The sequence below is a fragment of the Fusarium verticillioides genome, chromosome 10 (assembly GCF_000149555.1).
Source record: "Fusarium verticillioides 7600 chromosome 10, whole genome shotgun sequence".
Taxonomy (NCBI): Eukaryota; Fungi; Ascomycota; class Sordariomycetes; order Hypocreales; family Nectriaceae; genus Fusarium; species Fusarium verticillioides.
The window spans coordinates 666,872-691,368 of record NC_031684.1 but is presented as its reverse complement, the minus strand read 5'-3'; the positions used below and the strand labels follow the sequence as shown (position 1 = coordinate 691,368).

The window sequence follows — 24,497 nt, the reverse complement described above, 5'->3', positions numbered from 1 at the left end:
GTCAGGTCTATCAACTCAAAATGAATACATGAGCATGCGGAGGATTGGTTATGTACTGGAGATCTATGCTTCAGAATCAAATAAGAGTACATGGTTGATTACTGAGAGATTCCCCTACTGCTCAAACATCTATGAAAGAGGCCTTGTACCTTGTATATCCTCCCATTATTCAGTCTTGTCAAAACCAAAACCATTGGCCTCAGAACAATGTGTATAAAGTGACGATTAATTCCTTTTGTACTGAGTTTCCCGAAGTTCTTTACTATACAAAGAAAAGAGAGTGTTCTGCCTATTCAGACCAGCCAGAGAAAGTCGGGTCAGAACTTTGTCCGAACACATGAAGTTACGTGGTCAGCTAAACGGTCTCTGAAAATAAAAGAGGAAAAGTAAACAGAAAGGGGAACATAGCATAACTGCAACACACTCGTGGTTGCTGTCCGCTGAACAGAGCATGTTTAAGCTGACTTGATCGCTGAACACGGCAGTAACCCGCGATATGACAAAATGAGGAACAGTATATAATCCCCTCCTCTGTCGTCTCCAAATATCCATATCTTCATCTCCACCTCCATCCTCACCCACACTCTCAACATATCCTTTTTCATACATCAAAATGTGTCGAGTTACTTTCACAAAGTACTACTGCACTGCGTGCAAGGATCTTCTGTCATGCGATGAACTTTTGTCATGCCAAGGAGTCCTCTACGAGCGAATTGATAAGGCGAAGGATTGCCAGCTTGAGATTCGGGACTTGGATGGTTATTTGCCAGCATCGGAATGTCCTCAGTGTGAGGTGAAGAGGATGATCGAGGAGGACAAGGCAGGCTTGGCAACGCACTACAGACGAATTTGATGCAGGCGTAGTGTTTCATTGCCGTATTAGTCGAATTATACATTAGTAACATATATACAGACTGATCCAAAAGCAGTTATGAGATTTTGTGGTTCTCAATGTGTTCAGACCGTTTAGTTTATTTGTGAATGTTTTCAAATTCGGGTATCGCCCAGCATTTCATACATTCGGTATTTAATAAAAGCTGCTCTGCGGTTGGTCGATCGACAGGGCGGTAAGATAGCATCCACCGTATCATTTCTTTAAAGGCGTAACTTTCCTTCTCACCCGGAATATCCATGCCATACTTGCGTCTTGGGTCCTAAATACTTGACTTGAAACGCCCCTCCAACTTCTCTGGGCATCCATCGTTCTTGTGGCATCCATCTTCCATGAACCACCGAGATCTCGCATTCCATTTGCTCCACCATTCATCAGGCAAGCGTCCGAAGGTATCAACCTGTTCTTGAGTAACATTATCCTCACTAATCAAGAAGCTACCGAATATGGTCCTCAGTCCCATCACTGCCCAGATGGCATGAGCTAGAGTCCAAATGTCAGCGGAGAAGGACAGTGGCGTCGTTGGCTCGAATCGTGCCTCTGGCGGGCATTTGCCAAGAGGCGTAGAAGACCCGAATCTCAATTTTAGGTCGGGATAGAATGCTGTACCGAAGTCGGCGAGGAGGATCTTTGACTCAGAGAGCCTAAGCTCGTCGCTTGCCTTGGCCATCCACATCGGCCAGTAGACGTTGCCAGGGACACCTGGTGAAAGAAGTTGCCCGTCTTCTCGGACGACAGGCTCAGGTCTTGGTGGACCAAATTTCTCGTATATCTGCTGATCTGAAAGATTGTCGACAGTGGATGGCAAGCGGAGAAGAAAGTTCCCCAGGTGAAGGTCTGATGGCGAAGCCAGCATCTCGCAAATGTCCCATTGAGAAAATGCTAATGCTCACCACCATGGACCAAGCCTCGGGTGTGGATGTATTTAACGGCATTGACCATCTGAGCAGCAACGTATCTCGCAACTGGAAGCTGAAACATGTATGGATGAGCAGAGTCTTGTGCGTCCCCAAGACTGTATCGCGCAAGCGCTGTGATGAAGCATGGGTGAGTTCCGTTCGGCCCCGTGACGCAGAAATGGTCAAGGATCGGAAGGATGCATCCTTTCTCATCAGGTTCTGATTTATGAGGCGAATAGGAAAGATGATTTATAATGTCCACTTCCCGGTGATCTGAATTCTCTATGCCGACTTTGACAGCGAGATACTTGGGTGCGATTTCGTCGCAGGCGAGTCGGACGGTTGAGAAGCCGCCGTATCCGAGCTTGTGAACAACGTGATAGCGGTCAGTAAGGTGGTCACCAATATCAGTCGGATGATAGTTACCTGGGCTATAGCCCTACGCGGTTTCAGTGTCCTCTACTGGGAGGTACAAAATTGCAGAGGATGATGAAGTTACCGTTTTTCGAGCGTTGAGTACCTATTTGTGCCTGACGGAAAAGTCAAATGATGTCGTAGGGACGAAGGAGAAAAGTGAAATCGGGGTCTCAAGTCCCAAAGTGCTACGGGGCGCATTGTGACAATGCTGGTGATGATAAGGCGAAAGGCTGTGCTTTATGAGAATGCCTCTAGGCTACAGGTAACTTAGGCGGTCAAAAGTGGATCCCATAGCGGGATTGTCTTTGTAGCGCTTTCCAGTGGGTGACTCACTATAAGCGTCATTGGCCCCCGACCCATACATAACCTTGAGCAAACCCAGATTTGAGTGAATTGCTCGCATCCACTCTCCTTCATCAATCGTCGCAATGCGACAATCTCTACGACGAAAGTCGTGCAGTGCATGCGCACGGTCCAAGCGTCGCTGCAGCCTCAGTGCTCCCAGCTGCAGGCGCTGCACAGCCAAAGGCATCGAATGCTCATATCCCACCGTCACGCCTGTGCCACCTCCGCTCCCAAATGCGCTGCCCAGTGATTCCATTGACGATGCTTTGCTTTCTCTTCAGATGCCCTCTTTCACGTCCTCCACAACTGAAGCGTATGGCATGGAGCTCGACTCTGTAGATCATCATGCCCATGCCCATGCCCATGCCCATGCCCATGCCCATGCCCATGTCCATGCCCACACGGCAAACGATTATACGGCGCGCGCAGAATTCCTGGCTCATATGATGTCGCTGCAGTCCACGGCATTGGCCGACAAGGGATTCAATGTCTTCATTCATTCGTCACAGACTCTGGCGTCAGATGCCTTGCGCGACGCGTTGGCTGGCAGTGCCCTGCACGCTATGCGAAACCCTTCTAATGCGCGCTTCGTCGACTCTGAGATTGCAAGGCGCGCCTCCAACATTGTCGCCGTCTTACTTGCAGCGTCAATAAGCGACGATACCCTCGACTTGCAAATGCTTCCCTCCGTGCAAGCACTTCTTGTCTACCAATGTATGCGACTCTTCTCACCAGGCAGTATCAGCCAACAAACACAGGCTGAACGCGACAACTTTGTTCTTCAAATCTGGGCCTCGCGATTGCAGTTATCATTGGAACGTGGTGATGACCTCATGGAAGTGAGCTGGGAGCTTTGGGTCGAGCAGGAAGCCATCCGTCGCACGCTCATATGTATAGAGCTTGCACAAGGCACCTACACTTACCTTCGAGGGAACTGGCCCGTTGGGGTACGGTGCAATCACGACCTAAGATTTAATGCACAGAAGGCTCTTTGGGAAGCCAAGTCAGCTGCGGAGTGGCGTTTGGTCTGCGACGATTTCGCGCATCCCTCGATGCCATGCAACATGATTCGCTTACATAAAGACATTCGAGACGCAATGCCTGGTGACTTGGATGATTTAGGGGTCTTGCTGCGCGCTGTGGGCGAAGGGCTTAAGGACATGAATACCTGGCTTCGTCACGATAAAGAAGCCTTGCAGCGATGGGGCCAAGTGGGTGTATGAGAGCACTACGTATATGTTTCACTTTAGGGTGATCTATTGCTACAAACCATGAACGCCAATGCGAAGGAATTGACCGTCTTTGTCAAGCCTATCCCTGATCGGTCCACTCTTCAACTCCTCGACATCCCAAGCCGACCACACAAATCGACCATGCAAAAAGGCCGCTTCATCCGACGCGCACCAGACGGCAAACGCGCCTGGAAGACTCTCTACAAACCGTTAGGAATGCTTGTATTACAAAGACACATCACAAAACTTACCATCGTCCCAATTTGCTATCGATCCTGCCATCCCTTTCTCCCGAACTTGGTCTGTCAGAAGGGCGCCTGGATGGAAGTTGGTGATCTGAGTTTGAGAGGGATCCTTCTCGTCTGCCAGTTTCTGCATCAGCAAGGTCCCCGATGCCTTGGTCAGGGAATAAGAAGCCAAGGTTGTAGGGCCTCGGAAATCATGAATGGCACCCGATGAGACGTTGAGTATATAGTACTATGGTCCGGGCTGTCAGTGATTTGTCAAGCAAGGAGAGGAGGTGAGGAATGGAGTGAGAGGGAAGAGCTGGCCTCATACCTTTCCTTTCCCCTGTTCTTGCTTATGTAGGCGATCGTATAGTTGATGTAGCGCGCGAGTGTTGACCACGAACTGCTCCCACGTTTTTTCCCAGCCTTGATCCCACAATGCCCCATCAACAATGAGAGCAGCGTTGAGGACCAATACATCCACATGAACACCATTTGGGCCGAAAGAGTCAAACACCTGATCGATGCTGCTGGAATCAGATAGCTGACAGACTACCCCCTCAAATTTGGTATTGCAATCGACGTGATCATGAGCCAGTCTTGCTATTGCCTCCTCAAGCTTTGGGCGAGCTCTACCAGTGATGATGACCTCATCCGCACCGGCCAAAGCAAAGTTCTCGGCAATGGCATAGCCGATACCAGCAGATCCGCCGGTGATGAGAACTGTCCTCCCAGCCTGAGAAAGCGAAGGCTGTGAAGGATCTATAGCATCATACACAGCTGAATGTACTTTATTCGTCAGTGGCGCGGGCGTGTATACGAAAGCCGGGGTTTCCGCGTTGTTTGACATGATGGATGAAGCTTTTGGGGATGTTTGCAGCAGGCGAGGAGATATGTGAGCTTAAAAGATCTAAGACCGAGCGACGTCCATTTTATAATTGACTGTTCATTTGCAGGCACTGTACTAGGCGGGAATTCTTGCATGACATTTGCGGACTATTCTGGATCATGATTGCGGAAGTCCGTTACAAAGAGCGGCCTGTTGTGGATCTGACGATGGAGAGCCACATTTGACCGCAGACCGAGAAACGCTTTCTGGCGCCACCAAGGTACGATAAGCAATGTTAGAGTTTATGAGTCGTAGTCTGTCGGCGCAAATAGGTAAAAGCTTTGGAGAGCCCAATTAATGACATGTCCAGCAATTCTTCAATACAAAACCACTCTCGTTATCCAGTTTCCTCTTGATACCTTATACTGTCACTTCCCGGCCCTCTCTACAGCACTCATCACTACTCTAAGGAAGGCATGGAAGACTTGGGATTTCTTACACATGATGAGCCTTCAGCGGAATTACCTATGCTAAAGGATGACAAGAGTACTCTTACGCCCTACGAAGCCCGTTACGGAGTCGGTGCTGTCTTCCGGGGTGATGTCGAACTACAGTGACACGAGATTCTTCGTTATATCCGCGGCTGCCTTGAAGTTAAATACATTCATCGGATCTGGTATACTCAGTTCAACGGATTGCATACTACACGGGATGTAGGCAACATCAAAGAACATTTCGCTTTGAGCTGCTGCAACAAGGCCTTTCCAATCTATTTGTTGGCGGATCGACTCAGCCTCAGTAACAGAACCTTAGCGCCCCTAATCCACATCGCCGTGCTCAATTACATTTATCGACTCTATTTCAAGCCTTATCGTACTGATATCGAGTATGATCAGTTTTTGGTTAAAGTACTTCGGTTGGACTATGCCACGCCGCCTGATGATTCTTCGGCAGCCCGCTTGGGATTTGTACTGCACCGGGCAATATGCGCAAGGGTCGATCGCGCCTTGCTTGGTGCTGACATCCCAGGATGCAAGCACTATTCGATCCGCCCATTGTTTCGAGCTTCGTCTGTCGTCATACGGCAAAGCGACTACCAGAGTTGTGGAGTAATGTCGGTTATTTCTCAACTGCCAGTGGGTCTTGCTCTCACTGGGAACACGGATGGATTGCAATCAGACACCAACGCCGAACTAGACTTGCTCAAGAATGTCGCTGAACCTGTCAGTCTTGAAACATCACAAGCAGTACGAACAACACTCGACGTAGTAATCCAACTAATGATGAAGCTACAACAGCGAGAAGTGGCCCCAAGCCAGATCCAGTTGGGTCAGCAAACGACCCCGAGATGCTTAAGCATTTATACGTCCTGGAGCAATTCCAGGCCGAGAAAGTGGGATGGGGAAAGCGCCCCTTGAGAGGGCCAAGCTCGAAATGGGTGGACACGCATCGATATCCTATATGGACTGGCGAGGGTGCTCGAACGGATGTGTTACGAGCTTGCGAGAATGCTGAGCGCAGTGAGCACGCAAAGGTCTGCCAATGCTCCGAGCCCTTGAGTTCGCTCTTGACTCAGGATCTCTGAGATTGTGTTTCGCAAGACGCTCTCAATGGGGCTCTATCCGTCAGGTCAATGCGATGCCTTTCTTCAAGTACGGGGGCTTCTATTTAGGAAACTTCAGGTTTGAAAGGCCGACTTATCTTGAAAGCTATTTAGCCAACACTAAGATGTAACTCATCATAGCCCCTCGTTAAACCTCCTTCTTGGCTGGAATACACTCCAGGAGTCTTTCCTTGTCCCTTCGCAACGCGTCTTCAAGTGAAGTAAAAGGAATACCAAACTTGTCCTGCACCCCTTTGGCTCCTCCCTCTACAAAGTCAAAAGTATTCATGTTGGCAAAATGCTGAAACATGTGGCCATGAACAGCAATACCCAACTTCTCCACCTCTTCAGGAGTGCGCTTCACAATTCTGACTTCCCTACCGCTGACCTTGACCAGGATATCGCGGATCTGCTCAAAGTCAAAGAGTTCATTTCCAAGGTCAATTTCTTGGCTTCGGAAGCTGGTAGAATCCTGAAGTGCCGCAGCAGCGTACTTTCCCACGTCCTGAGCATCAGTGTAAGGGAATTTGGCACCCCCAGTGAGAAGGTCATCAATTTCACCATCTGTTGGGAGACGGGGAAAGTTATAATAGACACCTGGAATGAAGAAGTCGTAGTGGATAAGTGCGGGCCGGAGAATAGTGTATGATTCGAACTTTCCAGCGCGAACAATATTCTCGACCTCATACTTAGAAGTATAGTACTCATGAAGATTTGGAATAGCTTTTACATCTCCGTTATCCCACTTATCCTTTTGGTCGGTACAAATGGCGGTAGAAGCAACGAGGTTCTTGACGCCGGCTTTCTCGCAAGCTTCGACAATTGTTTTGGCTTGAAGAACCTCCAAGCCAGGGAAGGAAACGGTGTTCAGAAAAGCGGCTTGACAGCCCTGAGCAGCTTTGAAGATACTGTCAAAGTTCTTGCTTTCTCCTTGGAAGAGATTGATGTTCGGGTTGCTTAGCAGGGCTGGTATCTTTTCGATGTTGCGGACAACAGCGTGGATCTTGTGGCCAGCTTTGAGTAGGTGTTTGATGAGCCATTGGCTTTGTTGGCCAGTGGCCTGGGTGACGAGATAGACAGACATGACGGTACTGGCTGTAGAGAAAATATGAGATTGACAGTGATAATTGGAGGCAGCGCTGGATGAATCTGGATGGTCAAGTCGCTGCTCTCTAGTGATTCTTCATTGGTATATATACAGCAAGATTATTCTCTGCGGGTCCCGGCCATTTTCAAACAATGTTCCCATTCCACGATGATTTCTAATATGCCCTGAGGTGACGAATACATGATCCGGCAGCTGTTTGGAGACGGAGTCTTCGCAAACAGTTAAAAGTCCGGTCGTGTTGGAAGCTTAGCCTAGGCAAGAATCCGATCTTAGCTTCGATAAAAGTTGCTTCCTGTGGGGGACATGATGACAGGGGAATGTCACCCCCATTGATCATTGGTGCTTCTAAACTTAGTGCTGATGACAAATTCCTGGTCTGCTTATCATCTGAAAGCAACTTTGACCGAGAGATTGAGATCTCACTGCATTCATCTACCGTACGATACTTGCTACCGGAAACGAAGCCACTTGGTGATTCGGCTTGTTTTGTTGACATGAAACCCCGAAAGAGCTGCTGGACTTGCGCAGGTAAGTGTCGGCAATGCGGGTTGCGAACTGGTCATCACTAAGCATTAGCATCAGCTCGCAAGATTCAATGCGACGGAGTCCGACCGAATTGTGACAAATGCAAGCGGTCTCAATTGACCTGTCAAGGCTATGAAGCTCGTTTATCGTGGCCCCGGACCAATGACAGGAAGCGGGCAATGGTGTGCACTACGGCAACGCAAGCGCCTGTATCCTCCCAAAAGGCGAGGGAGATCCCGAGTCGCCTGTTCTTGATCAATACATCATTTCGCGATGTCGAGCTACACAACTACCTGTCCTCACATTATGGCCAAGTCCAGGTACCTATCCAGCCTCCAAGGCCACTAAAACAGCCCGCGATACATACCAATCAGAATGAACTACTCCAATATTGTGAGAGCTGCAGCACATTCGCGGTGTCCACGTCTTCTGACTTGCAGATTAGTTCATGACCTAGCGCACTTATCTCTAGTCACATTCAGCACGACACCGGCTGGCATTCGCGATGACCTTATGAGAATGGCCATGACCAATAACAGTCCTTCATCCTCCGCCCTTCTTTATGCTTTGCTAGCCTATTCTTCCCTTCATCACCATGGCCTGAGCGAAACGGCTCTTAAGTTCAAAGTCCAGGCACTTCATTTACTATCCACATCCGCCGAAGGTGAGTTGTCCTTGGTGAATGCCTCTCAGCACGTGGCTGCTTCCATGCTGCTTGGGTCATTCGAGGTACGTGATCCTGGAGACTATTGGAGCCCTGCTGATGTTTAAGACTTTACGCCCTTCTGAGAGCTCAGGTGAATGGTTGGGGCATATTTGGGGCGCTGTGGATGTCATTCAAGCTACTCAACTCGGCGATCATTCTTCTGAGAGTGAAGCCTACGCTCTCATTGACTGGGTCAACTACCATCATACACTCTCACGCTTCAGCACACAGCACTGGCGGCACACAGCACTGGCTCAGAAGACATTCGGCCAACCGATCCAGCGCTCTGGCCGCGTAGCCACCTCTCAATTATCAATATACAAATCTGTATGGTTCCTACGAGAATGATGTGTCGTCTAGCAGCTAAATGAATCCTCAGAATCACCCCTCTATAGATCCGACGTCTTCGATAATGAACCTCCTTTTTGAGGCATGCGATATTTTAGTCGATCCGAAAGATTCCAAAAGTCACAGCTCAGAGTATCGCAACTCACTTCAACGGCTCGAAGCGCAGGTCGACGATCTCATCGCCAGCCCGATCCCAAATGATCTAAATCCCGAAAGCGCAGTCGCCCTGGAACTCTATCGCGTAGCAACACGGATCTACATCGCGCGCGCTTCACAGAGTCCATGGAAAGCACCCGCTCTTCTAGACTCGCTGATAGATACACTGTTTGAGGGGCCAGTGGCATCATGTACCTGCATCCACTTCTTTCCTCTGCTGATTTTGGCGTGTGAATCAAGGAGAGATGATCAGCGGGTGGCGATTCTTAACTTGATTGACAGAACCCAGCGAGATGCACGGATAAGAAGTATGAAGGCTGTGACGAATGCCATTCAGGCTATTTGGGTGCAGCAGGATCTTCATGCCGATGATGAGGTGCTGGTGAATTATGTGGATCTTCTCAGCATTGGGATGAGCTCAAATAGCACTATACCATCTTTTGCATGACATTCAGTTGATGGATTCAGAATAAATACGATGGATGATAGCATGTTGGGCACTATGCAAGAATATCGAGTTTCGGTACGATCAGAAACATGGAATCAGGATTCTTATCTTCTTTTGGAGACGAATGATCATGTTTCCTCGTGCCCCGGACTTTCCATCAACATCGAGTAATGGCCCGGCCCGAATCCTTTGCTGACTGGCGATCGTCGCAACATGATTTGCTGGTGTTGATACCTGACCGCTGAAGGGATATCCTTTATCAGTTAGCCCCAACCCGGCAGTGAGACATGCGCCACCTGCTCAAGTGTCTTGCGTGAACATCAATGTTTCATTGGTTAGCGACCTTCCTAATGCAGACGCCATGGTAGCTTGAGATCAGGCATTGATGTAGTATTGGGATTTTCGGAGTGATGAAATGATCATGAGAGCTTTTTTGGGCGCTTGGAAATCTCCGAGCGGGTTTGCCAAGATGATAGCTTCTTGCAAATGCCGGAGGATGCACTTCCCTTGGCATTTAAATGTCTACAAAGCACTACGTTACATGTCTGTGATGATATTTCGCCCGCTGCAAATCTTGCTCGGGATCATAAAGATGGAAAAAGCCAATGTCTCCATGGGCTATTGCTGCTCGATTCAGATGTCACTGGTCGTGCCAGCTCACTAGCCCGGTGGTCACATCACGCTCTTGCGAATACTACCTTAGCTTTGCAACTCTGATAAAAGACACCAGATTACAGAATAAATTCCGTTTTGGGTTACATCGTCACTACCAGATGTAAATCAAGTGACGTGCGACCACTTGCCTTATCTCGATGCTTCTTCTGCTGTCGCCAACCTTATCGGAAAAAACCTGTCTACCAGGCCTACTCTCAAACCAATGCGACGGTGAATCGCAACCGATAGTATCACCCGACTTTAACTCACGAGTACGTCGCTCCCAAATGGTCGGTTTCGTTATTTCCGGGAGTCGTTCTCACCATTCGTTGTTGGCATTTGCTATGATCGTCGTTGCTGAAACAGATCTGCAACGTTGCAACTGGACGTGTCTGACCGCAGGCAGTCCATTAGCCACGGCTATAATCGCCTTTTCACTGGATTCAAGTCATTACAGCCTTGCAAAAGTCACTTGAGTATTCTGCACATGTTCTCGCTTCCAATACTGCAACTCAACATGTCTTTCAAGACCCTGCTGAGACGAGTTCATGACTTTTGAGAATGACGGGCTGTCTGTTATCTACGGATACTGCGTTTTACATGTTTTTGATAATATTTTCACACATATATAATGCTCTCAAGGACCGGCATTCGGCCAAGGAAGGATTAATAACAATTACAACATTGAATCACAATCTTATAACGTTTATAAACATTTCTACTAACGCAACTCAACATTCACAATGGTCGCACTCGACGATATGACTTCTGGCATTCCCGCCCTTGTCGTTCCAGCCAACAACGATGACATCTCCGAGGAGGCAACTGGTAGCGTCAACGCTGTTTACTTTGTTAACTGGTTCGTCTTCCTTCTCACGTGCTCTTGGTTAATTTACTCATCACATGCAGGGGTATCTATGGGCGTAACTATCAGCCCCAGAACCTTCCCGCATCGCAACTGACTCACGTGCTTTATGCTTTCATGAACGTGAGAGCTGACGGAACTGTGTAAGTGTAACTACTGAAGAGACGCTTTGACTCAATGCCAACGACATATAGCTACACTGGAGATTCCTATGCCGATCTTGAGAAGCACTACACTGGCGACTGTAAGCGCAGCTGCCTGTTGATACTGGAGAATGACACTGACTCAACATAGCCTGGGAAGAGCCCGGAAACAATGCCTACGGATGTGTGAAGCAGCTCTTCCTCCTCAAGAAGGCCAACCGAAAGCTCAAAGTCATGCTTTCTATCGGCGGCTGGACCTGGTCAACCAACTTCCCTGCTGCCTCTGCCTCAGCTGCTACCCGGTCCACCTTCGCCAAGAGTTCCGTTACTCTCATGAAGGATTGGGGCTTCGATGGTATCGACATCGACTGGGAATATCCCGCCAATGCTACCGACGCTAGTAACATGATTCTTCTGCTCCAGGCCGTGCGCAGCGAGCTTGATTCATACTCTAAGCAATATGCCAATGGATATCACTTCCAGCTTTCGATCGCTGCCCCCGCAGGTCCTGATAACTACAATAAGCTCAAGATGAAGGACCTCGGATCGGTTCTCGACCATGTTAATCTCATGGCTTATGACTACGCCGGCTCTTGGAGCGCCTTCTCCGGCCACCAAGCTAACAAATACGCCAACACCAAGATCCCAAACGCTACCCCTTTCAACACCGACCAGGCCGTCAAGGCTTACGTCAATGGTGGCGTCCCGTCCGCCAAGATGGTTCTTGGTATGCCCATCTACGGTCGCGCATTTGAGAACACTGCTGGCCTCGGACAGCCATATTCTGGCGTCGGATCTGGAAGCTGGGAGAACGGTATCTGGGACTACAAGGCTCTGCCTAAGGCCGGAGCTAGCCTTGTCTATGATCGTGATGCTCAGGCCTCTTATAGCTATGACTCCAACACGAAGGAGCTTATCTCTTTCGACACCCCTGGTATGGTCGAGAACAAGGTCCTTTACATCAAAAACCTTAGCCTTGGTGGTAGCATGTTCTGGGAGGCGTCTGCTGACAAGACTGGTGCTGACTCGTTGATCGGCACCAGCTCCAAGAAGCTTGGAACTCTGGATAGCACTAACAACTGTTTGAGCTACCCCAACTCGCAGTACGCCAACATTGCCAAGGGGCTCTCTTAAAGAGACAGTGGCATCACTATATGTTCATGAGATCATGACATGGTGGGGGGTTGGCTGGTTTGGGCATGCACTCGTGTTACGCTCTCGAATTCGTAGACCTTCGCTTAAGATACCAATAGACATTCGCTTGGCAATACTTTCCGATGATTTGCAGTCACATACAATCACGACTTCACTGTACCCAAAATTAGGTCATCTAACCGGATAACAATCAAGCGCATGCTAGGATCATTACACTAGGAATCTCTTTGATCAATCAAACTGAACATCTCTGAGTAATCGATTTACCCGCGTTGAGCAGTTGGGACAGTGCGCTATCCGACTGTGATATTGAAGAGTCACGCGGCCCGCGCATCGGATAACGCACTTGGTAAGCGGATATCCTACCCCGATTTAAAGAGCGGGTATTTTTTTAAATATCAGGATCACATAAATACCGACATCCCTTATCTCACGCTATTTCGTATTGGAACGCCACTTCGAGGATGCTTGTTCTACTCACAACTAGGCTAGCTCTTCCCTCCATTTCTTTCCCGAATCAGCCACCATGGCTCGACTCACAAAACGCTCGTCTGAAGCTCAAGAGATGGTTCCAGAGTTATCAGCACAGTTGAACACCTTTGCAATCAGACCGGATCGGTAGGCATCCTGGATGGAGACAGCCACACTGTAACTTCAAAGGGGTTAGCTATCGCACGTATTATAGGGTGTTCGTTGTTGACTTACGTTCCGGCAATGACCATGAAGGATCCGACGAGTACGATAAGGGCATGGGACCAATACTTCGCCTGGCTGGACGCATTGCCTGTTCTACAATGCTTGAAATCCTGCATCCAAAGGAGAGCTGGGAAGATCAAGCTGAAGGGAGCGAAACAGACTGCTCCAGCAAGACCCAGGAGATAGTTGAGAATAGGGACAGCCTCGGCAACGATAAAAGCAAGGACTCCGAGAGTAAGATTGCTACCAATCCAAGTACTCCAATGGACCATCGTGTTCTCCTGAAGATGGTGTGAGTCACGAAGAATTCGGACGAAAATGTACTTGGCAGCCACGTGCTGGTAAATGCCGACACCAATGATAAGACCTGGAAGCGCGATTCCGTACGAGATCTTCTTGACGAGGGGGCCTGCGCTTCCAAAGGCGGGGGTAGCCAACCAAACGCCGCACCATCTGTAGATGACGAGGGAGAAGGACAGGTACATAGCCATCACGAGGACACCTGTAACAAGCACGGCCTTTTTGAAGTGCTCGGGGCGCTTCATTTCTGACAGCACAGGCAGATACATAGATGAACCACTGTTGCTGATGAAGATGTTGGCAGAAGCAGTGATGCCCGCTACAAACGTAGGGTGAGCAATGGCAGTCCAACCTAGCTCGTAGTCACCAGTCTTAGGGGCGATTGCAGGGCGATCTTGCTGGGTAACTGCAACAACGAAGACGAAGACAGCCACGAAGAATGTGAAGAAACCGATCCATGTAAGCCAGCCGAGGCGGCTGAAAGTTCGTACTGAGGAGAACAGGGTGATTGAGATCGCACCGATCAAGGTGAAGATGACGGTGCATGCGCCGTGGTTGGAGATAGCGTTGAAGGCAGTTGAGATGGAAACGATGCCGGCGGCGGATATGAGGACTTGGGCAACCAGAATCTGGAGACCAACAAGTTCTTTGCCAACACGGCCCCAGAGACGACCGCACATATCAGCGAGTGCTATCCACATTGTTAGACCTAAAGGTATAAGCTTAAAATGGGTAGTGAAAACGTACTATGACACTCGGGGTGACGGTTTCGAAACTCGCCCAGAATGTATGCCGTATCTAAATGCTATTAGTCTTTCTTATCCTCTTTATCTTAGCAATTGATTTCATGACTTACAGGTATTCAGAGTATGCCAGCCAACAAGCGACAGACCGCCTCCAACGGCACCAAGCGTCACAAAAGCACCAGGCACGCTCAGAATGCTCATGGCGAACTGGATCTTGAGAAAGATGACGGTGGCTCGCTGCCAGCTGACAGTTCTGAACTGCACGCCGTCGTCTGTCTGCTGGAAGACTTCATGAGACTCGAGCGTCTCGCCTTTCATGGAGACAGCTTCCTCATCGGCTGGTCTGTAAGGTGTGACTTTGTCGTTGTTCACCTGTTGCACTTCTCGTGAAGCCATGTTTGCCTCTGGGTTGTGTCTTATTGGATAAAGGCGTAGAAGTATAGGCAATGAAGATGAAGGAGAAAGGGAAGTGACTCAGTCTGTCTTCACAAAGTCAATGGGCGATCTTGTCCTTATTTCTACTGGATCTGAAATCGGTTGCTACCCCAGGTTATCTACCCCGACTTTATCTTTATGGTCTAGACTGGGCCTGCATATCGTGAGCTAGACGGTATCAGATTTGGTCTCGTGGGTCGCTTTATCAAGTGTAAACCTTGTCGGCCACTGATATTTGCCCGCTTATCAGGACCGGCTTTGGCGATATCCCCGTGTAGAGTTGCCCAATTGTAGTGAATACCTTGTCAGCGAGGATCGGCTATGGGGCACCCATAGATTACTGATGGAGGGTTCTGCACGTGGAAAGACGAATTCCGCACTAAGATTGGGACACGTTTTGAGCCGTCGCGATGTAACCAAACTACCGGGACGCATCTTCGAGAGGCTGGTGCCATTGGTGTCGCTTCTATCATGGTTGCGAACTTTGCATTACTGCTTCACTACTAGCTGTTGGTAGGGAGGAAGGGAACCTCAAGAAACAGGAATGTCGGCTACCGGGCGGTACATACTCTTGCTTTCATGCCTCCTTTGTACCGGGAGATAGATGGTTCATTCCTTCACACGAATGTCAAGTCATGTTATTTTCCAGCCTGTTGGCACAACTTTACAGGCAGCGGCTTTCTACATCTTCCAATGAGAATTCTTGGAATCATTATATTTTCAATTAGCTTTTTGCGACTGTATTACACGGCACAATTGAAGTACGGAAAGTAAAGACGTGTCATTCTGTTATGACTCGATTACAAGTCCCATGATGCTAAGGCCTCTACTCCGTAAGTAAGGTGGTACACCGAGTAAAGTGGTTCAACGTCACCGAGTAAAGTGGTTCACCACTTATCATCATTTTCACATACTTGTTACAACTACCGTATCTTTAAAAGCCAATCAATGCATGGCGTGTCGGAAACCGGCATTTATACATGTGCGGTGTGTGGTGACTAGTAAGTATAGGTGTTCACGATATTTGGTGGCGGGCCGCCCAGCGGAAAACGCACTCTCCAGGTGCCCATACCCGCTATCATTCAGTGGGCACAATCGCTGGCAAGCCCAAATTCTAAAGGAGATAAGCGCTACGATTTAGCTCTATCTCGCCAACACCCCACCCTAGGTCGCATTGGATCTGACTCGATCGATGGTCCTCGTTTCTAATGTTCTCGTGTCTATGACGGGTATAGTAGAATGAGGATGTGGACATTGACTCAAATGGTTTCTGTCATGGGATCAGACGATGTATTCTTCATGATATCTCGGCAATTCGGATATAGACAACTGAGATAGGATGAGACTCGAGACCGCTGCTCGTTGCTTAAGAAGACCATGATGGCTTCAGTCGAGTCCATCATCATAACAGCAATTCCATCAACACTGTATCTCACCATAGATCTTCCTGAATCATATCGCATTATATCTTGTCCCATCATATTCCATTAGACATGTACGCCGATATCAGCAAGCCACCAGCCTCCCTCCCTTCCATCAATCTCCAGGTCTTGAGACCCGGCCTTTCATTGCTGTGCCCACTCTCCAGACGAGGCCACGGCCCCGGTCTCATTATTCTCAGTGCCACTACTGAGGATCCGTTGGCTTTCTACGAAGGTGTCCCTTCCTCATTGGTGAAGTGGGCTGAAGAGGGTTATGCCGTCGTTCAGATTGAAGCCGCTGCATTTCATGGAAAAAACAGCGGAATCGTTCTCAAAGAAGCCATCGATGCTTTGAAGCAATGCGAGAAGTGTGACCTGAACGATAAAGTTGGCCTGGTTTGTAAGTTGCCATTGATACGTATTCGTCTACCTATCCATGCATTCTGACATGTTTCCAGCGTATGAGCCAAAGCTATGGAACATCGCTGCTCCTGGAATCGATCAAACCACAGAGATCGCTGCTAGTGTTCTTTACGCCGACGTAGAGTCGGCAGAGACTCTGGCCTCTAGCCAAAAGCCTCTGTTGAAGCATATTGCCGGCCAGGACTTCAAGCCCTCAAGTCAATCGCACTATTCTTACAAAGAGTCTTCGAGCTATGCTTTCGCGACTCCAGGGCACCCTCACTTTCACTATATAACTGAGTCTGTATCTCACACTCGTAATCTTCAGTTTCTGAAGCCCAAACTCGAGGGACCCTTCTTTGACCTCGAGGCTATTTGGGATGAACATACCTGGTACGAGTTTAGTGATCGATCGGTACAGCATACGATGAGCACAATGGTCCAGGAACCTTATGTGAATCATGTTCCAACTGTTAGTATCCTTCTCAATATGCAAATGTCCCATTTACTAACGATATCCAGTTGACTGGCGGTATTGGCCGAAGTAGTCTCACAAAGTTCTACCGAGATAACTTCATCTTCAACAATTCCCTCGATACTACGCTTGAACTCATTAGTCGCACGATAGGAATTGACCGTGTGGTTGATGAGTTCATTTACAAATTCACCCACGATCGTGAGATTGACTGGCTGTAAGATACCGTATCCCTGGAACTTGTCATGGCTTCTCATGCTAACTACCTTCCCCATAGCTTACCTGGTATCCCTCCTACTTTCCAAAGAGCAGAGATTCCATTCACAGCTGTTGTCAACATCCGGGGCGATCGCCTGTATCATGAACATATCTCTTGGGATCAAGGTACTGCGCTACGACAACTTGGACTTATGCCTGAGTATCTACCCTTTCCTTATGCCATCCCTGGCCAGACAGGAGGTCCCGGTGCAAAGTACGAGTACCGCGTTCCTGTGATCGGAACTGAGACTGCGGATAAGATGCGAGACAGGAACTCAGTTCCCTCAAATGATATGTTCAACTACAAGGTTCGTCAAGTGCAAGATGGTCCTGAAGGCTTAAGGAAGGAAGATGATGGCAAGAAGGAGACAGACATTGTAAGTGTAGCTGCTTGAACCAGTGTCAATTTGAAAGATACCCCATATATAAAATTTCATATGCTACTTGTAAATTGTCTTGATTGATGCCCGTCAGCATCTTATATGGACTTCTTTGCATCGTAGTATTCCGGATATGTCTGCTTGTAGCCCAGCACAAATCTTCCCCAGTAAGCGGCAGTTGTGAGTAAGATCCGACTGACCACCCGGCCCATGAACTCCCAAGGAATCGGAATCACCAATGGAGTATCGGCGCTGTGAAGAAAGACGAGAAGCTGAAAAATACTAGGTGCACTACCCGACGCTTTACAGTCGTCCAGGTACCCAAAGAAGTTTCTGAAGAACTGCTGTTCGTTCTCATATGATTCTGGAGTCAAATGAATATCCACCACGAGATCTCTGTCTTCTGTTGCATTTTCGAAGCGGTGAAAGTATCCAGCCTTCACCGAGGCTGTAGCTTGGCCATCTGGCTCGTCGGACAGAACCGCAAAGGGCTTTGGGTCAAGGCCGCGGTAGAAGTTGCCCTTGCCGGACTGGACGCGGAAGAATTCATCTTGGTAGATATGATAGTGAAACGGAGGCGCGATAATCGAAACACCATTTTCTTTGTCTGTTGGTGGGATCCGATGGGTCATGATGTATTTTGAGCCGGGTCCCGAGAAGGCAACCGAAGACTTGCCGCCTTCGTAGAGAATTGGATTGTTCTGGGCATTTTGAGTGCGCACTGGCCCTGACGATCTCAAGAATGAGAGCATGGTGTTTAGCGATATTTTCCGTAGGGATATGCCGAATCTACTGAGTATTGCAAGATGAAGCTAGATTATAATCACGGTTGGGCACGAAAGAGGAGAGTCAGTCGTCAATGCCGAGTGGGGAAGCTCTCGCCAAGACATCCCATAGCCGACCCCAACAACCGCCGTGGAACAGAGCGAATTGGTAAATCATTACCTTAGCATTACAATATCCTAGTTAAGTTCAAGTTTGATCTGCGAGCATCTATACGTCATCGCGGAACTACGATTTACGCCAGTTGTCGATCCAGTCTGCAAGGGAACGAACCTCTTCGGCAGCTGAGCTGAGATCACCGCTCACTTACTCTACACTAACTGACAGCGTCACTAACGGCATCAGCAACTCACCACGACGTGTCTCATACTAGCCTATCACAAATCTTCGAAGAAGGGGTATGAAAAGCATGCAATTGCTTCTGCTTGAGTAGCGAGCGGCGAGCGGCATTTCATGTCATTCGAAGCCGTGCCCACTTTACCATGATGAACCCAATTAGAGATAAGATAATTATCAAATATGCTATCTTATCGATACGCCTAGCCATCGTGTTAGGTAAGTCCAGAACTTGAGCATGTTCGCCAAGGCCAACATCGTTTCATTTCATGCCTATATGTAGATACTTTGTATATGAGTTCATTATATCACAACTTTCAGGATTTTCTCCGGCAAGTGCAGTCGATAGTCTTCCCTTTCTCCTGCATTTCCTTCACAGCCAACATCAGATGAAAATAGGCATAAGGGAAGACCAACCGTCTTCATCTTTAGTTATGGTACAGCAAATAGTTCATGGAATTCATGGGCTTTGAAATCTATATTGCTCGAAGAATTTATGAAACTCACCATTGAATTTGATATCCGGCTCAAACTTATGACCAGCACGTGGACCCTCCACACACGAGCTCGACAAATTTCTCTGTGCTGTTGTCCCATTTATTTAGAGTTTAGCTAGAATACAAATAATATTAAAAGTCTGTTTATGGATGTACCAGGTCTTCACGGGACCCATGTGACTCTCTCGATGTTTCTGGTCTCTCCAAAGACTGCATCTCCAAGTCCACCTTGACATATATCTTCTGGCTGGATGTGCCCTCAACGTCATCAAGCTGCTCCCAATTATCGCCAACCTCGCCCCTGTGAGTTCGACGTGTTGTCGCCACTGATTTCGAAGTGATGACGGCTCTACTGGCTCCAGAAAATGGCGTAATGTGAGCTGGGGAGCTACCCGTCGATGTGTCGAAATGGAAATGAGAGCTGACAAGTTTTCGTAGTGACGGTAAGGAGCCAGCGATAATTCCGATTCCCGACTCCAGAGTGGACCATAGGACGATGTTTCCGACGTTGTCTAGACCTGTTAGTATGGTACGGTGCCCAAAAGGTTGTTCTTGGGATACTGACATAAGTAATTACCAGGCCGTGAAAACGCTGTCAAATAAGGTATTCGAACAATAGTACAAATCGAGGCCCTGTCGCAATGTTAGACATGAAGATTGAGGGTGACATTATAGCTTACAGTGCAGCCAGACCAAGGATGATGCTGACAGAGACCTTGGTGGCTTTCCTCATATGGGACTTGTAAAGCATGAAGACAGGCAAAATAGCACAAGTCCAATCCGAAATAACTGCGCTAACGGACACGACATAGCCTAGACTCATTAAGAATGGTACAGAGCATTTTTCTCTGTCGTTCCAGTTGGCAGAGATCGGCGTGCATCCGAAAAAGGTGCCAATGGTGTTATACATCGTAGTGACAATAGTGAAGATGAGAGTTGCCCAGACAATGATTCGATGAGTTCTGGTGACGGCGATACGTAGGAGAGTAACACAGATGGACGTCTTGAGAGGCGTCAATGAAAAGTCGTAAATTATCTGGCCAATCCACATCCACTGTGTCCTGGTTAGCAGGGCGTTGAGTTGATACTCGAGATGAAGTACCTTTCGACCGTGGACTTGCAGGTATGCGTTCAGGTCTTTATCTTTTGTCCCCACGCCTGCGTAAACGGCACGCAGGCCGGCAGCAGTGAATGCAACGTGTAGTATCTAACTGGGTTAGTACTGTGTTATGCATTATCCCACTGAGACGAGACGATGACTTACCCATCCGATAAGCATGAGACCATCGTCGATACCAAAGAGACGATACTTTAATCGAACAACACATCGCAGAATAACAATTACGGCTGTAAGGATCAAGAAAATGATGGGGACGATGATCAGGACACGCGCTAGACCCTTGGGGTCCACTGACGTCGCGCTCTCATCAAGCATGATGGGCGATGCGATGTCGAAAACCCACACTCAGAAGCGCAGAAAAGCAAATACGAAATCCAGGGCAGGGCTGGCATTTTGAGCAACCAACTGGCCCTCCCTCTCCTTTTGAACAACGGCTCCAAATCCGTCGGTTATTACAGAGTTTGACCCATTCCCCGCGTTTTGATTCCCGACCCATCCCATCTTTTTTAGTAGCACGGTCTAGTGAACCTTATCGAGGCTTCGCCCAGCTTGCGAACCAAGGATATCTCGCGGTCGCTGCCTAGCCCGGCCAGGGTGTTGACTCGTGAAGTCCGATCAATGCATCTGTGCCCAGCGCTTCGAGTGACTGCTTTCAGTTTGAACGGTCGATCATGGTTTGCTGGGGTCATGCCAGTTAATGTTCTTTTGCTAAAGCCTTTTTTTTTACGTGACATGCACAGCTGGGGCCAGTCGAATCCCCGCGTAGATCTGAGAAACCGCTAGCCTAAGCGAACTTTTGCTTCTTGCTGACGCAAAGCCGCCAAGTTTGGTGGCTTGAAGCCCTGCTGCAGATAATGGCTCGACCCAGGATCCCGGACGCAGGTACTCGCATGATTTTTTCACGCAAAGCCACAGATATACAGGATATTCTGTGAGACACTGTCAGAGCGTACACTCAGCCGTCGCTGATCCCGTCCGCCAAGCTCATTCAAAGTTCATGATGCTATTTTCCACCAAAGACGACACTTAACCTTAGGACGCGTACTCCATAACCTTCCTGGGGGAACAATGACCTGAACTTCTGAAAGGTCAGAGCTTCATCACAGATTCAGGGGTAATGGCAGGGGTTATATGCACGGCAGCTTAGTGCGATTGCAAGAGTTCCTCGCTTCAGAAATCGGGCCCTACAGCACTATTCCCGAAAGTCCGATAGCTTCATTTGCTGAGGAAGCCTTCATTCCTGTTATGGTACTTGTTAGCGGTGATCATTGGCGATGCTGGGACGAAAAGACTCCGAGAACAGATTGAGACTTAGCATGGCTAGACCAATTGTTTTTTAGTCCTGGAGTGAGAACTAGGAAGCTATTCCCATGTATCCGGGACGCTACTGATGATATGATTATGGCACGAGTTTTGTGGCTTTGTTTAGAACAGACAAGCACTTGGCCGTGCTTGGATCGATTGGGCCCCTGATTTCATCGCTAGGAGTGATTTCTGGACATCCTCTGAACGCTATGACAGCGCCATCATGCGGAGTTTTCTCTAACCCGCCTGTTGCATCCTTGTAACGGTTCATGGCCCTCATGTTTATAATCTGGAACGAACTACTCACTCTTTTCAGCCCAACGAGCAGCAGCCAGTTTGAGATTAATAATGATCTAGAAGATATATGGACACAGACATCTCGTGATCTCATCTTCGTCGTTTTTAGACTATTGCTCCATAGTACTGAGTAAGTTTAAGTAGCATATCTCGGTATTGTTGCAACCCGAGCGGGTCATTACTAAAACCTTCTTTAATTAGAAGAGAAATCACTTGGCGTTTTTATCGATCTGTGAGAAAACAAAATATCCAGTGATTGCCAATAATTGTGTTAGAAGTGCTTCGGTTCTGTCAACAGATCAAAGCCCGCGGAATTAAGGCCATGCCTCGGGTAAAATATGGTGTCTTCGATTAGGACCGAGGTGAGGAGAGGGGTTTAGAGTGCCCCTCCAAGAAAGTAATCAATTAGAATGCCTGCATTTTATGTCGATGAAAGTCAAATAAGCGAAGGCTGAACCTGTCAATCGGCCATAATCGCATTTACTTTCCTGTGTTTGCGATCCTTGGCGTCGGTCCGACGTTAGCTCAGAACATGGGGAAGAGCGGTTTTGCAGTCACATGAGATATAAATGCCTATTGTTATTATCTGAATGGACAGTCGATTATAGTCTTCGTGGACTGCTTCTCTCTCAATCCTGCGAAACGTTGTCAGCTGAGTCCAAGACCGGCTTATTGATCGACTACCTGGTTAAAGATGGACATCGTCAAATTGATGTTTGTCTACCAAGTCTTTCCATCTTTTCTTCGCGTGGTTGTACTGGAACCGAGAGAAAATTTTCTAATTAGCAGGGGTATCAACATCCTTTTTCGTGAATCCCGATGTTCCATGCGGAAATGTGCCGTGGACTTGGCAATCGAAATACTCCAGCATCACTTACGCTGACATCCAACCCTTCACACATTTGAACGAACACCAACCTACAACCTAGAATTTGACGCTCAGAGAGTGACGAGACAAAGTGTAATAAAGTGCCTTGACCGATTGCCGATATATTTCTTTAATTAAATGCATGCAATACCCCGCAAAATGGAAATTGACATCTTGATCTACACTCATACAGGGTAAGTGGCAGCTCGATGCAACCTGTGAGGATTGACGAATCAAGATCGTTAAAGGAAATCGCCGGAATGGGTACCGAGGATCAAGTGAAAGTCTTGCAGTCAACACCACAGCGCAATTTCTCGTAAGTTTACCCATAAGATTGCCTATTCGTCATTCTGTGATGACAGGCGAAGACCTGGCCGAGGGATTAGCATCTGCATTCGCCAAGTGCTGGTACGCCTAGCAACCAAAGCCTGGTCCTGGATTATGCTTGTCCAGTGCGTTGCCGTCGTTGCCGACGCGAGGCAAAGAACTCGCAGGTTGAGAATTCTTCACTCTTCTTCATTACATCCTGGTTATGGAAACCCGCCCAGCTCAATGGACTGTTACGGAACACCAGCCGGAATCACGCTTTTGCCCCGGTTGATGAGATTTTAGTTCGGCTTGCTTACTGTTGGTGAGACAATAGGAGTTCTGACCTAACCTCAACCAGTAGTACTAGAGCCCCTCTTTTCTTTGGCGACAAATTCAACATTCAACCCGTACAATGGTCCCCACGAGGCATTTTCCTCTGGCCAGACAATGCAACAGAGTTCCATGGCTATGGCACTGTTTCTTGAGGACCCTGAACTAGTGTTACCGTCCCGTGCACCCGATTCACCGATGGGTCCGTGAAATGAAGACGCGATACCCTTAAGATCACCAACTAGCCCAGATGAGCGGGCGTCACGACGTTGCACCGCCGCTTTGTCTGGAATGAGCTAACTAGGGATCCCATCGCCCCATGCCGTCATCGACTCCTCCACTTCTTAAGCTCAACCGTAGACCATTTTCGACATGCCGAACTTCACTGGTGCATCTATAAAACTTCAAAATGGCTGAATCGCCGCAAGAAACCGTTACAAAACACCTCTCAGACCCTAGCAAACCGCTCCGGCCGATACTTACCTCTCTAAATGGCGATAACAGCTGGTTGATGTCCTTCCCTAGGCCTGAGGCGGAGAGGGCTGCTACAGGGAGGGTCTTCTATCATCTTGCTTTTGAACCGTGGCTGAATGGAGCTGCCCATGTTGGACATCCATGGTTCGTACACCTTGCTCGTGTTGAAAAGGAGGGCATCTCGACCTTTGAAGACTTGGAGAATCTGATTCGCGAGATCGAGGAAGCTGCCTCGGCGCATCTGCCAGCAAATGCTCAAGCCCAAGAGTCAACGAGACAACTCGATGCTATCCTTCTTGGTTTCTTTACTCCGACCACCTCCATCCACAAACTCTGAAGACGTTTCCTCCCGAGATTCCCGTCATAGCAACAGCGCCTGGAGCTGCAATCATCGAGTCGTGGAATCACTTCAAGACCATCAAAATCATCAACAACTTCGATTCCTCGGCGACAAATTGGAATTCACCAGACCTACATCCAGGCGATCCTGTCCCAAGATGGTTTACACCACTC

At 48.4% G+C, this 24,497-nt stretch overlaps 12 protein-coding genes across 14 annotated transcripts; 6 read left to right on the top strand and 6 right to left on the bottom strand.

Annotated features, from left to right (window-relative positions):
• Positions 1 to 952: 952 nt before the first annotated feature.
• FVEG_08873 (hypothetical protein) lies at positions 953 to 2,431 on the bottom strand. Of its 2 annotated transcripts, none has more exons than XM_018897752.1 (2): positions 2,218 to 2,431; positions 953 to 2,155 (listed from the first exon to the last, which is right to left on the bottom strand). In XM_018897752.1, the coding sequence occupies exon 2, from the start codon at positions 1,746 to 1,748 to the stop codon at positions 1,155 to 1,157; it is 594 nt and encodes a 197-aa protein (XP_018755494.1). In that variant the 5' UTR covers positions 1,749 to 2,155; positions 2,218 to 2,431; the 3' UTR covers positions 953 to 1,154. The 2 variants fall into 2 exon arrangements, with proteins under 2 accessions (XP_018755494.1, XP_018755495.1); XM_018897753.1 differs by having other exon boundaries at positions 956 to 1,375; positions 1,502 to 2,430.
• A 177-nt stretch (positions 2,432 to 2,608) lies between these two features.
• FVEG_16470 (hypothetical protein) lies at positions 2,609 to 5,552 on the top strand. The gene is made up of 2 exons (XM_018905691.1): positions 2,609 to 4,907; positions 4,969 to 5,552. Exon 1 carries the CDS (start codon positions 2,637 to 2,639, stop codon positions 3,774 to 3,776), a length of 1,140 nt encoding a protein of 379 aa, XP_018755496.1. The 5' UTR covers positions 2,609 to 2,636; the 3' UTR covers positions 3,777 to 4,907; positions 4,969 to 5,552.
• On the bottom strand, positions 3,816 to 4,862 carry FVEG_08874 (hypothetical protein; the record flags this gene model as incomplete). Its single annotated transcript, XM_018897754.1, has 3 exons — positions 3,816 to 3,985; positions 4,037 to 4,262; positions 4,344 to 4,862. 3 exons carry the CDS (start codon positions 4,860 to 4,862, stop codon positions 3,816 to 3,818), a joined length of 915 nt encoding a protein of 304 aa, XP_018755497.1.
• A 498-nt stretch (positions 5,553 to 6,050) lies between the features above and the next one.
• On the top strand, positions 6,051 to 6,426 carry FVEG_16471 (hypothetical protein; the record flags this gene model as incomplete). The annotated part of the gene is made up of 2 exons (XM_018905692.1): positions 6,051 to 6,064; positions 6,090 to 6,426. The coding sequence occupies 2 exons, from the start codon at positions 6,051 to 6,053 to the stop codon at positions 6,424 to 6,426; spliced, it is 351 nt and encodes a 116-aa protein (XP_018755498.1).
• A 166-nt stretch (positions 6,427 to 6,592) lies between these two features.
• FVEG_08875 (hypothetical protein) lies at positions 6,593 to 7,528 on the bottom strand (the record flags this gene model as incomplete). Its single annotated transcript, XM_018897755.1, has 1 exon — positions 6,593 to 7,528. The coding sequence occupies one exon, from the start codon at positions 7,526 to 7,528 to the stop codon at positions 6,593 to 6,595; it is 936 nt and encodes a 311-aa protein (XP_018755499.1).
• A 924-nt stretch (positions 7,529 to 8,452) lies between these two features.
• On the top strand, positions 8,453 to 9,735 carry FVEG_08876 (hypothetical protein; the record flags this gene model as incomplete). The annotated part of the gene is made up of 3 exons (XM_018897756.1): positions 8,453 to 8,806; positions 8,850 to 9,110; positions 9,163 to 9,735. 3 exons carry the CDS (start codon positions 8,453 to 8,455, stop codon positions 9,733 to 9,735), a joined length of 1,188 nt encoding a protein of 395 aa, XP_018755500.1.
• Positions 9,736 to 11,132: 1,397 nt separating this feature from the next.
• FVEG_08877 (chitinase 1) lies at positions 11,133 to 12,531 on the top strand (the record flags this gene model as incomplete). Its single annotated transcript, XM_018897757.1, has 4 exons — positions 11,133 to 11,248; positions 11,299 to 11,397; positions 11,449 to 11,498; positions 11,549 to 12,531. 4 exons carry the CDS (start codon positions 11,133 to 11,135, stop codon positions 12,529 to 12,531), a joined length of 1,248 nt encoding a protein of 415 aa, XP_018755501.1.
• Positions 12,532 to 13,110: 579 nt separating this feature from the next.
• FVEG_08878 (hypothetical protein) lies at positions 13,111 to 14,690 on the bottom strand (the record flags this gene model as incomplete). Its single annotated transcript, XM_018897758.1, has 4 exons — positions 13,111 to 13,204; positions 13,258 to 14,239; positions 14,296 to 14,346; positions 14,405 to 14,690. 4 exons carry the CDS (start codon positions 14,688 to 14,690, stop codon positions 13,111 to 13,113), a joined length of 1,413 nt encoding a protein of 470 aa, XP_018755502.1.
• Positions 14,691 to 16,222: 1,532 nt separating this feature from the next.
• Positions 16,223 to 17,680, top strand: FVEG_08879 (carboxymethylenebutenolidase; the record flags this gene model as incomplete). The annotated part of the gene is made up of 4 exons (XM_018897759.1): positions 16,223 to 16,550; positions 16,609 to 17,024; positions 17,075 to 17,244; positions 17,305 to 17,680. The coding sequence occupies 4 exons, from the start codon at positions 16,223 to 16,225 to the stop codon at positions 17,678 to 17,680; spliced, it is 1,290 nt and encodes a 429-aa protein (XP_018755503.1).
• FVEG_16472 (hypothetical protein) lies at positions 17,596 to 18,497 on the bottom strand. Its single transcript, XM_018905693.1, has one exon. It carries the CDS (start codon positions 18,415 to 18,417, stop codon positions 17,764 to 17,766), a length of 654 nt encoding a protein of 217 aa, XP_018755504.1. The 5' UTR covers positions 18,418 to 18,497; the 3' UTR covers positions 17,596 to 17,763.
• Positions 18,498 to 19,349: 852 nt separating this feature from the next.
• On the bottom strand, positions 19,350 to 20,770 carry FVEG_08880 (hypothetical protein; the record flags this gene model as incomplete). 2 transcript variants are annotated; one of them, XM_018897761.1, is made up of 5 exons in its annotated part: positions 19,350 to 19,793; positions 19,847 to 19,914; positions 19,962 to 20,335; positions 20,384 to 20,492; positions 20,546 to 20,770. In XM_018897761.1, the coding sequence occupies 3 exons, from the start codon at positions 20,330 to 20,332 to the stop codon at positions 19,426 to 19,428; spliced, it is 807 nt and encodes a 268-aa protein (XP_018755506.1). In that variant the 3' UTR covers positions 19,350 to 19,425. The 2 variants fall into 2 exon arrangements, with proteins under 2 accessions (XP_018755506.1, XP_018755505.1); XM_018897760.1 differs by having other exon boundaries at positions 20,384 to 20,488; positions 20,546 to 20,716.
• Positions 20,771 to 23,919: 3,149 nt separating this feature from the next.
• Positions 23,920 to 24,321, top strand: FVEG_08882 (hypothetical protein; the record flags this gene model as incomplete). The annotated part of the gene is made up of 1 exon (XM_018897763.1): positions 23,920 to 24,321. One exon carries the CDS (start codon positions 23,920 to 23,922, stop codon positions 24,319 to 24,321), a length of 402 nt encoding a protein of 133 aa, XP_018755507.1.
• Between the last annotated feature and the right edge of the window lie 176 nt (positions 24,322 to 24,497).

Bases quoted from the DNA above. Each gene is read 5' to 3' on its own strand.
- FVEG_08873 (XM_018897752.1), bottom strand. From the start codon at position 1,748: ATGCTGGCTTCGCCATCAGACCTTCACCTGGGGAACTTTCTTCTCCGC.
- FVEG_16470 (XM_018905691.1), top strand. From the start codon at position 2,637: ATGCGACAATCTCTACGACGAAAGTCGTGCAGTGCATGCGCACGGTCC.
- FVEG_16472 (XM_018905693.1), bottom strand. From the start codon at position 18,417: ATGCTCTCATTCTTGAGATCGTCAGGGCCAGTGCGCACTCAAAATGCC.